At 48.2% G+C, this 17,694-nt stretch overlaps 1 protein-coding gene across 1 annotated transcript; it reads right to left on the bottom strand.

Annotated features, from left to right (window-relative positions):
* Window positions 1-278: 278 nt before the first annotated feature.
* Window positions 279-17,605, bottom strand: LOC127586516 (leucine-rich repeat-containing protein 55-like). Its single transcript, XM_052044530.1, has 4 exons — window positions 17,517-17,605; window positions 16,804-16,879; window positions 6,370-6,925; window positions 279-514 (listed from the first exon to the last, which is right to left on the bottom strand). The coding sequence occupies exons 1-4, from the start codon at window positions 17,603-17,605 to the stop codon at window positions 279-281; spliced, it is 957 nt and encodes a 318-aa protein (XP_051900490.1).
* Between the last annotated feature and the right edge of the window lie 89 nt (window positions 17,606-17,694).

The following is a 17,694-nucleotide window of genomic DNA, read 5'->3' as shown; positions in this document are numbered from 1 at the left end:
CTTCAAATCAATAGCTCCTGACAAATCTTCCTCGGAATCTTCCCTGACTGGACTCAGTCCCAAAGACAGCAAGTTTATGAAAGGAAGCCTGGCCTTGGCTTCTGCAAACTTGCAGTCGAAATATCGCCCCTGTTCCTCCTCCTCTGCTCGTCCCTCCTGCAGGCAAGGGTAGGGGTGGGTGGTGTGGGTGAGAAGGTGATGGCGGGCCAACTAGGAGGAGTCAAAATCCTGCCTTCCAGTCTGGAAGTTGCGATAACAGGTGAGCTTCCTGCCGCCGATCACATCTCTTCCTCTTCACTGGCCTTGCTCCAGCGGTGACAGCAGTTGGCTGTTATTCCCAGCAGGAAGTTCATGGCAACGGATGCGATGGATACGGCAAAACCCACAAAGGCAATGAAAAGATAGTCATCCAGACTCAACGAGAACCGACAGGCCTTAAAGCTCTCTTCTGTCAAAGTGGAGAGAGGAATATCTTTGACTTGCACTGGGGCAGCACAGACGACTTCCTTGGAATCTGACACAAGACACGACAGGTTACCAAAGGTCAACAGGATGGAACAGGGTAGGCATGGTAGTGTAGCGGTTAGTGCAATGCTATTACAGCGCAAGTGACCCAGGTTCAATTCCCGCTGCTGTCTGTAAGGAGTTTGTACGTTCTCCCCGTGCCTGCGTGTGTTTCCTCCGGGTGCTCTGGTTTCCTCCCACATTCCAAAGACATACGGGTTAGGAAGTTGCGGGCATGCTATGTTGGCGCCGGAAGTGTGGCGACACTTGTGGGCTGCCCCCCAGAACACTCTACGCAAAAGATGTATTTCACTGTGTGTTTCGATGTACATGTGACTAATAAAGAAATCTTAATAAGGAGGATTTTTTTTGTTGTTGCTCAGTTGGGCAACACAGTGGCCCAGCGGGTAGAGCTGCTGCCTCACAGCCCCAGAGACCTGGGTTCGATCCCGACCTCCGGCACTCTGTGTGTGTGTGTGTGTGTGTGTGTGTGTGTGTGTGTGTGTGTGTGTGTGTGTGTGTGGGTGTGAAGTTTGCATGCTCTCTGTGTGACCGCATGGGATCCCCCCAACTCCCAGCCGCTCCTGCTTCCTCCCACAGTTGTGCGGGTCAGTAGATTTAACTGGCCATTGGAAGTTGTGTGTGGGTGAGGAGGAGAACCTGGGAGAATTGATGGGCATGTGGGGACGGTAAAATAGGGTCAGTGTAAATAGGTGGTTGATGGTTGGCATGGACTCGATGGGCCGAAGGGCCTGTTTCCGTTCTGTATGACTTATGGGGACCTTCCCATAACCTAATCTTGATCAGCTAGGTACATGGGCTGAGGATTGGCAAATGGCTTTCAATCCATTGCATTTTGGGAGATCAAAGCAGGGTAGGACTTATACAGAGAATGGTAGGGCCCTGGGGATTGTTATGGAACAGAGGGACCACAGAGTACAGGTACATGGTTCACCGAAGGCAGTAAATATGGTGGTGAAGAAGGCGTCTGGCACACTGGCCTTCATCAGTCAGGGTATTGAGTAAAGGAGTTGGGAAGTTATGTTGTAAGATGGTGAGGCAGCACTTGGAGTATTGTACAGTTTTGGTCACCCTGTTGTAGGAAAGATCTTATTAAACTAGAAAGAGTGCAGAAAAGATTTACCAGGATGTTGCCTGGACTTGGGGGCCTGAGTTACAAGGAGAGATTGCGTAGACCAGAACTTTATTCCCTGGAACGTAGGAGATTGAGGGGTGACCTGATAGAGGTGTATAAGATCATGAGGGTATAGACAGGGTGAAAGCACACACTTTTTCCCAAGGAGGGGGCTGTTTAAAAACAAGAGGGCATAGGTTTAAGATCAGAGGCAAGAGATTTAAAAGGGACATCAGGGGCAACTTCTTCACGCAAAGGGTGGGGCGTATTTGGAATGAGCTGCCAGAAATAGTGGTTGAGGCGGGCACATTAGCAACATGTAAAAGCCATCTGGGTAAGTCCACGGATAGGCGAGGTTTAGAGGGCTCTGGGTCAAACGCAGGCAGACGCGACTAGCTCGCTGGGCAACGCAGTCGGCATGGACGAGATGGGCAGAAGGGCCTGCTTCTGCGCTGTTTGACTCTATGAGTCTAAGCACTCCAACCCTCTGCCGGTATAACTCGGATCTGCCTGAGTTCCATATCTACAACAGCAGGTTGTGCTTGGATTGCAGCTGCAAAGGCAGATGTCATCGTTTATAACTTGTATGGCAACATCTGCACTGAAAGATGAATGGTCCCTGTGCATTTTCCCAGTTGTACTTGAGGGTGATTACAGGAAACTTACAGCAGCAGTACAGATGTAGCACTGCAACAACACATCTGAGATCATCAAATTAGTTACAGAACAAAAAGATATGATAATGCATTTCAAAGTTATGTAGGTCAAACATATTTGTGAAACGTATAATTCACTGTTCTGTGGGTCACATGTCTTATACGAGAAAGAGAGAATGAAATTGAGAGAGACAGATGGATGGAGAGCAGGAACGTGAGAATGATGGAGTGAGCGAGAAAACCAAAGAGAGATCTATATATAGAACAAGTGAGAAAGAAGCAGAGGTGAGAGGAGAGAGAGGGGGAGGTGGATGATAATAGATTGCGACTGGGACTGAAGGGTGAGGAAGGAACATGGTTGAACGGAGGAGTAGACGAAGGGGTGTTGTAGCCAAGGAGGGAGGGTTAGGGAACGGTAGGGAGAGGGAAAAGACAAGATGGGTCAGCTTAGCAAGGGAAAGAGAGAGGGAAAGTGACAGAGCGAAAATGAAAAGGGACGCAAATCAAATAAGTGAGGGAGAAAGGGTAAGTGAAAGCAGTGAGAAGAGAGTCACAATGAAAACAGGAAGAGAGAATAGGCAAAGGTGAGAGAAAGATAGAGAGGGTGTGAAAGAGAGTGAGCGAGTGAGAGTGAGAAATGCATACAGCACGGAAACAGACCATTCGGCCCAACTCATCCATTCTGACCAGCGCGCACCCTTCTCTATTCCTCCCGTTGCCCTACACTTGGTCCATAGCCCTCTTGTGTCTGAGTGGTTCGGAATTTACCGAGAGAGAGAACAAGTGAAGGTTAAAGAGGGCTACATGTGGAAGAAATGAGAGAGACAGACGGAGAGAGAGAGAGAGAGAGAGCGAGAACTGCAAGAGAGATAGAGAGAGACGGTTTAAGTGTCAGTGAGAGGCAAAAGTGGGAGAATGAGAGGAACAGGTAAAAAGAGAAAAGACAAGTCTGGACAGAACGAAGGAGTGACTTATACACACCTTGAAAGACAGAGTGAGATTGTTTCATTCATTTACAGGACCTGGGTATCAGACCTACGATCAATATTCACTGCCCCCAAAAGCGACTCCCCCTGAAGTTGCAGCCCATGTGGTGAAGACATTGGCTTGCGGGATCACTTCGGAGGACAGCTGAGCACTAACGCATTGCTAGAGTCACATCATGGCCAGACCTGTTCAGGGCAGTGGTCTCTTTTACCTTAAGAAAGCTGGTGCCATGTTACAGACCAATAATCCCTTGTCCAACAATAGCATCCAGGATCCTTACGGCCAGCATCACTATCACCAAACTTTTTGACTTGAGATGAACGATTTAATGGAATTTAAATTCCCCACTTGCTATCACAGCAATTTGATTCACATCCCTTGATCATTAGTTCAGAGCTCTGGATTATTGGTCCAGTAACTTCAGCACAACATCACAGTCCCCTGTGGATATGACAGAGAGAGAGAGAGAGAGAGAGAGAGAGAGAGAGAGAGAGAGAGAGAGAGGGGGGGGGGGGAAGAAAGAAGGAGAGAGATAGGAAGAAAATGGAGAGAAGGAGTGAGTGGCAGGTGTGAAAGGGGGCACAGTGGCACAGCTAGGAAAGTGGTTGCCTCATAATGCTAGTGACCCCGGTTCCATCCTGACCTCCAACACTGTGTGTGTGTGTGTGTGTGTCTGTGTGTGTGTCTGTGTCTGTGTCTGTCTGTCTGTCTGTCTGTGTCTGTCTGTTTGTGTCTGTTTGTGTATCTATGTGTGTATGTGTGTGTCTGTCTGTGTCTGTCTGTGTGTCTGTGTGTCTGTCTATGTGTGTGTCTGTGTGTGTGTCTGTCTGTCTGTGTCTGTGTCTGTGTGTGTGTATGTGTGTGTGTGTCTGTGTGTCTGCACGTGTGTGCGTGTGCATGTATGTCTGTGTTTGTGTGTGTGTCTGTGAGTGTGTGTGTGTGTGTGTGAGTGTGTGTGTGTGTGTGTGTGTGTGTGTGTGTGTGTGTGTGTGTGGAGTTTGCACGTTCTCCCTGTGACCGCGTCAATTTCCCTGGGTGCTCCAGTTTCCTCCCACATCCCAAACAGTTGTGCGCTGGTAGGTTAATCGGACGGTGTAAATTATCCCCGAGTGGGTAGGTGGGTGATGGATGAATTGATGAGAATGTGGTGACAGGGAAAATACATGGCGGTCATGGGATTACCTTGTGAGGCAGCATTTCTCAATGGGCTGAATGGCCTCCTTTTTTGTTTCAGGGAGTTATTGAATGCCAGAGATGACTTGGGGAACAGCATGACCTACTCTTGTTTCTGCTTCTAGTGTTTTATCAGGCACCATAGGTCATTATAACATGCAGAGGAGTGTGAAAAAAACACCCTCAAATCAAAACGAAATCTGCTATAAATCTGAAATAAAAACAGAAAATGCTGGAAACACTCAGCAGATTGGGCAGCATCTGTGGAGAGAGACAAACAGTCAGCATTTCTGGAAGAAAAACCTTGGTCAAAACTGGGAAAGAGAGAAACGCAAGTTAGTTTTAAATTGTTGAGAAAGTGAGGGAGGAGAGATGGACAGGATAAAGGGGATATCTGAGGAAGGGTGAGGCCAGGGATGCGGTGGGGATAAGTTGTGGTCGATGGGTTAATGGGGGCAGTTAGAGAGTGATAAGCCAGGCAAAGGGATTTCTTCATGTCACTTCTTCAGTTGATCTGTCTTTCCAACCAGTTTCTTATTCAATCTATTAGTAGTTCGAACATCTCTGTTTCATCTCATCTTAACCTCCTCTGCTCAACTCCTGTGTCTCTGCAAAGCCAAAGTACCTCCTCCCTGCTTCCATGTCAGTAACCCTCCCTTGTTCTTTCGCCAGAGCCCCAATGTCATTGCTAAAAAGCCAACTCCAAAGCCTTTGTGGGAAGGGTGGATTCATTTCCGGGTTACTGGAATGGTATGTGAAAGCATAAGTTCCAATCCCACCCTGACCAATGGGGAAATTAAGCGCAAGGCGTTAAATGCATTTGGAATAAATATCTAGTGTCAATAATGGAGACCACAAAATCACTGGACCAAAAGCACATCTGGTTCACTGATGTCATACAGGGAAGCAACTGATGACCTTGCTCATTCTGGGCCCATATGTGACTCCAGGTTCCCAGTTGTTAACTGTCTCCTCAGTTCAGGGGCAGTTAAGGATGGATAATAAATGCTGGCAATGCCACAGAGGTCTAGGAATAAATAAAAGAAACATTTATATAACTCCTTGGACGTTGTGAGGGACTTCACAACCAGGCTAGTGCGGTGACCATGTGCAGGAACTATGTACAGCCAAGGGATGCACAGCAAACTCCAAGATAAATCAAACGCGACATGCATGCACAGGTATGTATGTGTGTATGTCTATGTCAGTGTGTGTGTGTGTGTGTGTGTGTGAGAGAGAGAGAGAGACTGTGTGTGATTGTATGTATGTGTTTGTATTTCCCTGTCTTTGTATGTGTGTGTGTATATGTGTATGTTTGAATGTGTTTGTGTGTGCTATGTGTGTTTCTGTGTGTACATGTGTGTGTATGTTTCTGTGTGTGCTTGGCTACGTGTATGTGTGTGCATCTGTATGAGTGCGCCTGTGTGTGTCTGTGTATGACTGTGTGCCTGTGTGTGTATGTGTATGTGTATGCATCTGTGTGTGTGTGTGTGTATCTCTGTGCATGTGTGTGTGTGTGTGTGTGTGTGTGTATCTCTGTGTGTGTATATGTGTGTAGGTTTGTGCATATGTGTGTATCTGTGTGTATGTATGTGTGTGCATGTGATTGTATGTGTGTGTATCTCTGTGCATGTGTGTGTGCATGCATGCATCTATGTGAGTGTATGTGTGTATGTTTGTGTGTATGTGTGTGTATCTCTGTGCATGTGTGTCTGTGCGTATGTATGAGTCTGTGTGTGTATATGTGTATGTTTGTATGTGTGTGTGTCTCTGTGCATGTATGTATGTGTGTATGTGTGAGTGTGTGTATGTGTGTGTGTGTGTGTGTGTGTGTGTGTGTGTGTGTGTGTGTGTGTGTGTGTGTGTGTGTGTGTGTGTGTGTGTGCTGTGTAAGACCCCTAGGCCACACCTTACCGGAGTTACACTGGTGGCGGTGCCTGAGGACCCACTTCAGCAGAGGTTCCATGGTGCAGCCACAGAACCAGGGGTTGCCGGCCAGGCGGAGTGAGACAGTGGCCGGGAGACCGTCTAGAAGTTGCTGGCTGATGGAGGTGAGCCCATTGTGGCTGATGTCCAGGTACTGCAGCCGAGACAAGGGCGATAGCCCGATGACCGAGAGCCCTGGATTGTGGCTGAGGGTGAGGCTGGCCAGGTTCTGGGTGGGCTCCAACAGTTCTCGCGTCACCCAGCTCAGGTTGTTGTAACTCAGGTCCAAGTGCATCAGCTTCTTCAGTGGGACAAAGAGCCCGTCGGGCAGGTCACTCAGAGAGTTGTTGCGGAGGTCCAACACCAGCAGTTCGGTGTAGCAGGAAAAATAATCCAAAGGCAAGGCATGGACTTTGTTGTGAGCCATGCTGAGGTTGGAAATATCCAGAGGGAAGCCAGTGGGGGCCACAACTAGCTCTCTCTGGCTACAATCCGCTGTTTTCTTCCTGCAGTTACAAAATGCTGGACAGCTCCGAGCAAGTCTCTGAACCACGAGAATTAACAGCAAAGAGCTCACATACATAATCCTGGCCTGGAAGTCGTTCCTTCTCTCTCTCCCTCTCTCTCTCTTTCTCTCTCTCTCTCTCTCTCTCTCCCCAGATCAGATGCAATGACAGGTGGGCTCTCCCTTTAAAGTACTGGGGGTGTTCCTCCCAATCTCTTCCCACCGCCCATGGCATCCAAGGGAGAAAAATCCAGGGAACGAGCACATCTGTAAACGACAAGTGAATAACGAGGTTACAGAGCCCCCAAACTGCAAATCTAAACCCAGATGCAGACATTGCAACTGTTAATAAAATACCCCATTGCAGTATTATTTTGCTTAGCATATAACTATCAGTTTATGGCTATGATTGCAATTGCACAAGCTTACCGGATATCTGGCTAAAGATAGAACAAAACAAAGGATTTTCTCTCTCTCTCTCATGCTCTCCAGGTTGAGAGGAAGGATCGCCTCCCACTTATTGCTGCCTCTCCCGCCGCACAGCGCTCACTTTGAGCTGAGACTTGGCAGCGCAGACGGACGGGGAGACGGACAGACAGACATGCGGAGACAAGACAAGGGCTCTGTGTGTTTACAATGAAATTAAACTGTTTTCTCTCCCTATCGCTTCCAGTGACGTGGGCCTGTTGCCTAGCAACTGTCTCCACATCCCAAACCAACTGTAGCAGGAAAGCACCATCATATTGAGTCATAGAATCACCCGGCACAGAGACAGGCCCTTCGGCCCACTGAGTCCGTGCCCACCATCGACCACTCATTTATTTATTCTCCCCACATTCCCATCAACTCCACCCCCTAGATTCTACCCCCTCACCCACACACCAGGGGGGCAGTTCACAGCAGCCGATTAACCCACCGACCCCGCACGTCGTTGGGATGGGGGGTGGGAACCGGAGCCCCCGGGGGTGGGGGGATCCCACGCAGTCACAGAGAGAGCGTGCAAACTCCGCACAGACACAAACACATACGCACACGCGCGCGCGCGCTCACACACACACACACACACACACACACACACACACACACACACACACACACACACACACACAAGCACACACGCACACACACACACACAGACATAGTGCCGGAGGTTGGAATCGAACCTGGGTCTCTGGAACTGTGAGGCAGCGGCACTTCCTGATGCATTGCCTACATTTCAAAGAACAGAGAGCTGCATATGTGCCATTTGTGGTTGTAAGACACTTTGAAACTCCCCCATATGGTCCCATCTTCCTCACACACACACACACACACACACACACTCACACACACACACACACACAAGCATGCACGCATGCATGCACGCACACACAAACACACACACGCACACACCATACACCATACTAGCTAGGTCTCCTCTCCCTTCCCCACCACTTCTGCCCACCATCTCGCCCTCGTCTAGTTCCACTTATCACCTTTCTTGCATGAATATTGTTTTCCAATTTTTCCTCTCTACCCCGCATCTTCATCCCCTTCCTCATTCCATCCACCCACCACACACAGGCTTCCCCCCCCCCCCAACCCCACACCTCCCACTTGGTTCTAAACGCCATACACCTCTCCCCTAATGGTTCCCACTCCCCCCTCCTGTACTTATGAGAATCCAGCGCTGGGAGCACTTTGTGTTCCTGCTAATCTCCCTCCAGCAGCCGTCCCCTCACACTCCCCTCCCCACACCTCGCTCCGCATGTTTTCTTTTCCCTGTTTCCTCTCTGTCTCTGTCTGCCCCCATCTACCTGCACGGTCTCCCTACTCCACCCCTGCTCACCTCCCCTACTTTGCACTACCTGCCTGTCACCTTACACCCCTTCCTCAGTCCACCAATCGCCTCCGAATCCTTTCTCGCCAGTCCCCCTCCTCTCCCCTTCATACCGGCCGTCTCCCCCTCTCCACTCTCGGTCCTGATGCAGGGTCTCGACCCGAAACGCTGACAGTTCCTTCCCCCCCCCCCCCCCCCCACAGATGCTGTTCGACCAGCAGATTGTTTGTTGCTCCAGATCCCAGCATCTGTAGCATTTCCACATCAGCTCCCGGCTTCTGTCTCTACCTCCCTCCTCCCCTCCACCCATTTGGATCCATCTGGACCCCTTTTTCTCTCTCTCTTTCCTTACCTGTCTGCATCTATCACCCCCAATTCCACCCTCCCTCTCACCACCCCCCCCACCCCACCCCACCACGGCTCCGTCTGTCCCCCAATTCCACCCTCCCTCTCACCCACCCACCCCCCCACCCCACCCCTCCATCTTCCCATCATCTCCCTCCTTGCCTGGTCCCACCTATCACCTACCCAGCCCCTGGCTCATCCCTCCCTCTCACCTCTGTATACTGGCCATCTCACCTCTCCCCTCTCAGTCCTGATGCAGGGCCCCAACCCCAAACATTGACAATTCCTTCCCTCCCCCCCCCCCCCAACAGATGCTGCCTGACCCACGGAGTTCCTCCAGCAGATTGTTTTTTGCTCCAGATTCCAGCATCTCCAATCTATCCAGTCCTATTACAATGTTATAGGTTTCGAGCAAACCTCCCCTCATTCTGCTAAGCTCCAGTAAATATAAGCTTAATTGACCAGATCTCTCCTTACAAATCACCTCATGTGTTTACCCATGTACCAATCAGATAAGATTTCTTTATTAGTCACATGTACATCGAAACACACAGTGAAATGCATCTTTTTTTGCGTCGAGTGTTCTGGGGGCAGCCCGCAAGTGTCGCCACGCTTCCGGCGCCAACATAGCACGCCCACAGCTTCCTAACCCCTACGTCTTTGGAACGTGGGAGGAAACCGGAGCACCCGGAGGAAACCCACGCAGACGCAGGGAGAACGTACAAACTCCTTACAGACTGCTGCGGGAATTGAACCTGGGTCGCTGGCGCTGTATAGCGTTACGCTGACCGCTACACTCCCGTGCCTGCCTATCAGTTCTGCCATCTCAGGAATCAACCTAGTAAACTAGTAAATCTAGTAACCTAGCAATCTAGTAAACCTCTGTTGCACTCCCTTAAACAAAAATATCCTTCCTCAGACAAGGAGACCAAAACCATGCACATAACTCCAGATGGAGTGTCACAGAGGGCCTGTATAGTTTGCTTGGTCCTGCATTCAATTCTTCTTTTGCATTGAAATGAATTACATTAAATTCTGGTCACTTTTGGTTGCTGTAAGTTTCTGCTGCTGTGTGGGTGTCATAGAATCATAGAGTCCTAGAATCTCACAGCAGGGAAACAGGCCCTTCGGCCCAACTTGTCCACGCTGACTCTGTTGCCCAGGGAGCTAGTCCCATCTGCCCACGTTTGGCCCAGAGCCCTCTAAACGTCTCCTCTCCATGGACTTATCTAGACAGCTTTTAAATGTTACTAATGCACCCGCCTCAACCACTATTTCTGGCAGCTCATTCCAAATACGCACCGTCCTTTGCGTGAAGAAGCTGCCCCTGATGTCCCTTTTAAATCTCTCGTCTCTGATCTTAAACCTCTGCCCTCTTGTTTTTAGCACCCCCTCCCTAAGAAAGAGACTACGTGATTGCACCCTGTTTGTGCCCCTCATGACCTTATATACCTCTATCAGGTCACCACTTGATCTCCTACGTTCCAGGGAATAAAGTCCTGGTCTACACAACCTCTCCTTGTAACTCAGGCCCCCAAGTCCAGGCAACATCCTGGGAAATCTTTTCTGCACTCTTTCGAGTTTAATAACATCTTTCCTATAACAGGGTGACCAAAACTGTACTAAGTGTGGCCTCACCAACATCTTACATAACTGCAACATAACTTCCCGTAGGATGGCACGGTAGTGTAGCAGTTAGTGTAACACTATTTTACAGAGCCAGCAACCCGGGTTCAATTCCCGCCGCTGTCTGTAAGGAGTTTGTACGTTCTCCCCGTGTCTGCGTGGGTTTCCTCCGGGTGCTCCGGTTTCCTCCCACATTCCAAAGACATATGGGTTAAGAAGTTGTGGGCATGCTATGTTGGTGCCGGAAGTGTGGCGACACTTGTGGACTGCGCAAAAGATGCATTTCACTGTGATGTACATGTGGCTAATAAAGAAATCTTATCTTATCAAACTACTATACTCAGCGTCCCGACTGATGAAGGTCAATGTGCCAAATGCCTTCTTCACCACCCTGTCTACCTGAGACCACTTTCATCAACCACTGCTTTCAGTGAGTGGTAGAGTCTGGAGGATGTGAGAGAGAATTAGTTACAAGGAAATAAGTGGGGAGGAATGGGATTGCCCTGAGAGCCAGCATATTCAATGGGCCAAATAGACTCCTTCTACGTCAGGAGAAAATATAAGGAATTCTGTACAGATGTGGTTAGGCTGCACTTTGAGTACTGTGTTCAGTTCTGGTCACCCCATTACAGGAAGGATGTGGAGGCTTTGGAGAGGGTTCATAAGAGGTTCACCAGGGTGCTGTCTGAATTAGAGGGCATGAGCTGTAAGGAGAGTTTGGACAAACTTGGGTTGTTTTCTCTGGAGCGACGGAGGCTGAGGGGAGACCTGATAAAGGTTTATATATTTAGAAGAAGTGTAGATTGGGATAAGCAGTCAGAATCTTTTTCCCAGGGTAGAATTGTCAAATACTAGAGGGCAAAACTTTAAGGTGAGAGGAGGAAAGTTTAAAGGAGATGTGTGGGGCAAGTATTTTACACAGAAGAGTGGTGAGTGCCTGGAACGGGCTGCCAGGGGAGGTGGTGGAAGGAGCTACAATAAGGGGCATTTAGGAGGCATTTAGACTGGCACATGAGCATGCAGGGAAGGGAGGGGTATGGACCATGTGCAGGCAGTTGGGATTAGTTGGATCTGGTGTCATGTTCAGCAGAGAAATCGTGGGCCGAAGGGTCTGTTCCTGGGCTGTACTGTTCTGTGTCCCATGTCCTTTGGTCTGGTCAGGACACTCCCCAGGCAGCAGAGACACCACAGGGACAATGTACTGGAACAGTCCCAGGGATGAGAGACTTCAGGTTAGACCAGAGAAGCTGTGGGTGTCCTGCTGGAGCAAGGGAGGTGGAGAGGGGGTTTAAAGGAGGGGAAGATTGTGACAGGTTTACAGAGGGAAGCTGATCCCATTAGTGTACGATAGCAGATGATCACTCCCGGATGAGATCAATGCCTTCAATGCAAGCTTTGATGGGGAGAACTATGACACACCGACACGGGCCCCCACATCTCTGGATGACCCTGTAATCTTGGTCCAGAGTCTGACATCTGGGCATCCTTCAAGAGGGTGAATCCCCGAAAGGCGTCTTGTCCAGACGGCTTACCCAACCGAGTACTAAAGATTTGTGCGGACCAACTGGCTGGAATGTTTACGGACATATTTAACCTATCGCTTCTGCAGTCTGAGGTTCCCACCTGCTTCAAAAAGGCATCCATTGTACCGGTGCCCAAGAAAAATGAGGTGACCTGCCTCAATGACTACCGTCCGGTAATCCTTATATCAACCGTACTGAAGTGCTTCGAGAGGTTGGTTTTGGCGCAAATCAACAACTGCCTTGGAGATGACCTGGATCCACTTCAATTTGCCTCCCGCCACAACAGGTGAACAGCAGAGGTGATTTCTCTGGCTCTTCACTCTGCTCTGGACCGTTGGAGAACAGGATCTCATACAGCAGGCTGTTGTACATCGACTGCAGCTCGGCGTTCAATACAATCAGCCCATCCTAACTCATCACCAAGCTTGAAGACCTGGGCCTCTGCACCTCCCTCTGCAACTGGATCCTCGACTTCCTCATCGGCAGACCTCAGTCAGTGACGATTGGTGACAACATCTCCTCCGCGCTGCCCATCAACACAGGTGCACCTCACGGCTGTGTGCTTAGCCCCCTGCTCTACTCTCTATACACACATGACTGTGTTGCTTAAAACAGTTTCAACGCCATCCACAAATTCACTGATGACACTGCTGTTGTTGGACGAATCACAGGTGGGGATGTTGGACGGTACAGGAGCGAGACGGGACACCTGGTTGAGTGGAGCCGCGACAACGACCTCTCGCTCAACGTCAGTAAAACTAAAGAGCTGATTGTTGACTACAGGAAGGGGAAGGAGGGTGAACATGCGCTGGTCTACACTGGGGGATCGGTGGTGGAGAGAGTCGGCAGCTTTAAATTCCTGGGCGTTAACATATAGGACGACCTGTCCTGGGCCCAGCACATAGATGAAGTCACAAGGAGGGCGTGCCAGCGTCTTTACTTTCTTAGGAGGTTAAGGAGGTTCAGCTTGTTACCGAACACTCTAACAAACTTCTACAGATGTACAGTTGAAAGCATCCTGACTGGTTGCATCACGGTCTGGGACGGCAATTCGAACGCACAGGAATGCAAGAAGCTGCAGAGAGTAGTGGACTCAGCCCAATACATCACGGGCACATCCCTCCCCACCATCGGGAGTATCTACAGGAGGCGCTGCCTCAAGAAGGCAACATCCACCATCAAAGATCCCCACCATCCGGGCCGTGCCACCTTCTCGCAGCTCCCATCGGGCAGGAGGTACAGAAGCCTGAAGTCCCACACCACCAGGTTCAGGAACAGCGACTTCCCTTCAACCATTTGGTTCTTGAACCAACTGGCAAAACCCTAATCACTACAGTTTAGCAACACTATGACCACTTTGATCACTTTGCACTGAAATGGACTTTCTTTTGTTCTAATTGTGTTCATTCTTGTAAAACTTGTGTATAATTTATATTTAATTTCTGCTTTTCTTGTGAAATCCTGCTTATCTGATGCTATGTGCCTGTGATGCTGCTGCGAGTAAGTTTTTCATTGCACCTGTGCACACATGGACTTGTGCAGATGACAATAAACTCGACTTTGACTTTGACTTTGATGGACCAGGAGAGATGGATTTGGCAGAAGATACAAGAGGGAAGGGGTGTGAGGAGAAATATTTTTACACAGAGAGTGTTAATGAACTTAAACTCAGGGATACAAATGGTGTTAGTGATGTATGAAAAGGAGCTGTGACTGCTGATTAATTCCTGTATTTTCTTACAAGTCAGAAGGGGGCCATTTGGCCCACTGAATCTATGCCAGCGCTCAGATCAATCCCTTTCCCCCATTTCTGTAACCTCTACTCCTCACATCCCCATCAACTCCCACCCCCCAGATTCTACCCCTTAACCACAAACTAGGGGGACGATTTACAGCGGCCAATTAACCCATCGACCCCGCATGTCATTGGGATGTGGGAGGGAACTGGAGCACCCAGGGAGAAACCCACGCGGTCACAGGGATGATGTGCAAACTCGACAGCCCCCCACCCCACACACACACACACACACACGCACACACACACGCACACACACACACACACACACACACACACACACACACACACACACACACACACACACACACATAGTCAGCAGCAGCAAATGTCTGGCCATCTTGTGACTGCCACTTTTCAGGAGAGGTGTCTGTAAACCTCGCTGGTGTTGAGTTTCAGCTGAAGCGTACACTTGAGGCATCTGGGCTGGGAAAACAGTGCAAGGGGACAAGAGAACCAGCCCCAAACATGAGCAACCAACGTTAGCCGCCAGTGCTGGGATAAGACCATAAGGGTTGTTATAGAGTGGAACGGTAGCACAGCGGTTAGCGTAATGCTATTACGGTGCCAGTGACCCGGTTCAATTCCTGCCGCTGCCTGTAAGGAGTTTGTACATTCTCCCCGTGTCTGCACGGGTTTCAATAGGAACCTGACGGGCAAGTTTTTCACAGTCTGTATGTGGAACGAGCTGCCAGAGGAAGTGGTTGAGGCAGGTACATTAACAACATTTAAAGACATGGTACATGGATAGGAAAGGTTTAGAGGGATATGGGCCAAACACGAGCAAATGGGACTAGCTTAGATGGGAATCTTGCTCAGCATGGACCAGTTGGGCTGAAGGGCTTGTCTCTGTTCTGTACTCAATGACTCTGTGACCTGACATCTCTGTAACAAGGTCTTTTAAACTTCCGCATTATTTTTCACATGACTAACCAGTTCTTTGAAACCTGCCAACTGCGGAACCGTAGATTAATGTTCATTTCTCAGAGGGAGGGAGGGAGCACAATGTTAGAGGGCAAGAACGATTGATGTCATATTAAATGGGAGAATAACAATATACCAGGCAGTTCAGTGACTGCAGGAGAGATGGAGGGCAGGTGTGCACTGATACATGAACATAGAGTCACACAAGCATAGGTAAATGCACAGTAAATGGATATTTAATGACAGATGGAAAAATTTGAAAGGGCATCCCAGAGAGAGTGAAATACAGTTCAATAAATAGTCAGGTAGGTGGGTGAGTGAATACACAGATAGATACATGGATAGGTACACAGATAGATACCAGGAGAGATACATGGAAAGATACAGATAAATACACAGATAGATACTGATACTAGATATACAGATAGAAGCTGATAGAGGCAGATAGATACAGATTGATAGAGATAGAGCTAGAAAGATGCATGATAGATACAGATAGATACAGATTAATGTAGACAGAGACAGATTGATACAGATAGATACAGATACAGATTGATGCAGATAGAGACAGACAGATACGTGGATGCAGATCGATACATGGACAGATACAAGGATGAACAGATATGCAGATTGTTAGATGAGAAGGAATGAGATGGATAGGAAGGATGACAGAGAAGAGATTGATGAATAGATAGATAGATAGATAGATAGATAGATAGATAGATAGATAGATAGATAGATAGATAGATAGATAGATAGATAGATAGATAGATAGATAGATAGATAGTTAGATAGAGATAGTTAGATAGATAGAGATAGATAGATAGATAGATAGATAGATAGATAGATAGATAGATAGATAGATAGATAGATAGATAGATAGATAGATAGATAGATAGATAGATAGAGATAGATAGATAGATAGATAGATAGATAGATAGATAGATAGATAGATAGATAGATAGATAGATAGATAGATAGATAGATAGATAGAAAGAACAAAGGCAGATGGATTGGCACATGCACACATTGACAGAAGGTGATAGATGTGCTTAGAGAGAGTTGAATCAATGGATGGAGAGACATAAAAAGAGCGAGACGGAGAGAGAATAGGGAGATAGAGATGGATTGATGAAGAATATATAAATAAGTGGATAGAGAGTGAAATACGCTGATAAACATAAAAGAGAAAGATAGGTGGATAAATAGAAAGGAATAGATAGCGAGAGAGAGAGAGATAAATGGATTGAGAGGTAAAAACCTAGCTGGGTGCTTAGGAAGGAAGTGCATTGCAGGTAGCTCCGGGCAGAGAGGAAGACAGACAAGGCATGGAGGTAGATAAATAAGCAAAAGAGAAGGAAAGAGAGAGGGAGAGAGAGCAAGATGGGGAAGGAGAGACCAGCAGATGTTTACACGTGGATGTAAACACACACAGAACAATAGCTAGTCAGATGAAAGAACAGGCAGACAGATAAACTAATAAATATGATGGAATTCTTATCACTATAATGTGGACAATATGCCTGGGTTTGGAAGGAATGCGGACTTCAGCGTGCACAACTTCCCTGTATGTAGTGAAAGGTCAGCCACAGTGAGCGATCAGCACAGACTTCTACAATGTTCAAGGTAACCCTGATGTAAAAATATCAGAATTGTTGCTGTCAATCTGGGAATAGCAAGTGAGCCAAAGCACCCAGTGAAAATCAGTGTATACATTGAGAGCTAGTGTACCCAGTGAGAGCCACAGTATACCCAGTGAAAATCAGTGTATACATCAAGAACCAGTGTAGCCAGTGAGAACCAGTGTATACATCGAGAGCCAGTGTATCCAGTCAGAGCCAGTGTACCCAGTGAGAATCAGTATATACAATGAGAGCCAGTGTACCCAGTGATAGCCAATGTATCCAGTAAGACCTAGTGTATCCAGTGGGAGCCAATGTATCCAGTCAAAGCCAGTGTACCTAGTGAGAGACAGTGTACCCAGTGAGAATCAGTGTACACATTGAGAACCAGTGCAGCCAGTGAGAGCCAGTGTATACATCGAGAGCCAGTGTATCCAGTCAGAGCCAGTGTACCCAGTGAGAATCAGTATATACAATGAGAGCCAGTGTACCCAGTGATAGCCAATGTATCCAGTAAGACCTAGTGTATCCAGTGGGAGCCAATGTATCCAGTCAAAGCCAGTGTACCTAGTGAGAGACAGTGTACCCAGTGAGAATCAGTGTACACATTGAGAACCAGTGCAGCCAGTGAGAGCCAGTGTATACATCGAGAGCCAGTCTACCCAGTGAGAATCAGTGTATACATTGAGAGCTAGTGTACCAAGTGAGAGCCAGTGTATACATCAAGAACCAGTGTAGACAGTGAGAGCCAGTGCCCTGTGTGAGACCAGCAAAGCCAGGAGAGAGTAACTCAAATCAGCCTGAAGTGATGGCTGGACATATCACTGTGCTATCAATGGTGATGTCATTTTATTGAGGGGCTGATGTCATCGTGCTACTGATTATGACGTCACTGTGACTGGGATAATGACATCTTTGTGGTTGGGATTGTGATGTCATTTGATGAGGCTTATGATGTCATTATGCTCCCGATTACGATGTCATTGTGGCGGGGATTATGATGTCATTAGGAGACAGCAGGAATGCATTGCTGGCGATGATGTCACACTGACTGACGCTGGCCATGGCTCCTCCTGTGTTGGGTCCAGTCTGGGCAACCGAGCACCGGGGATATGATCCGTTGCCCCTTCCCTGCTCTGTAGACTGACCATGTC

Source organism: Pristis pectinata, chromosome 37 (assembly GCF_009764475.1).
Source record: "Pristis pectinata isolate sPriPec2 chromosome 37, sPriPec2.1.pri, whole genome shotgun sequence".
Classification (NCBI taxonomy): domain Eukaryota; kingdom Metazoa; phylum Chordata; class Chondrichthyes; order Rhinopristiformes; family Pristidae; genus Pristis; species Pristis pectinata.
Note: the sequence above shows the minus strand (reverse complement) of the source record. Positions and strands in the feature narration are given on the sequence as shown.

Coding starts and splice junctions, on each gene's coding strand:
- LOC127586516 (XM_052044530.1), bottom strand. CDS start 17,605: ATGGCCAGCGTCAGTCAGTGTGACATCATCGCCAGCAATGCATTCCTG. Junction 6,926..16,803: donor GATACATTGGCTATCACTGG/GTACACTGGCTC, acceptor CTCGTGGTTCAG/AGACTTGCTCGGAGCTGTCC. Junction 515..6,369: donor CCGCCACCAGTGTAACTCCG/GTAAGGTGTGGC, acceptor GTCTTGTGTCAG/ATTCCAAGGAAGTCGTCTGT.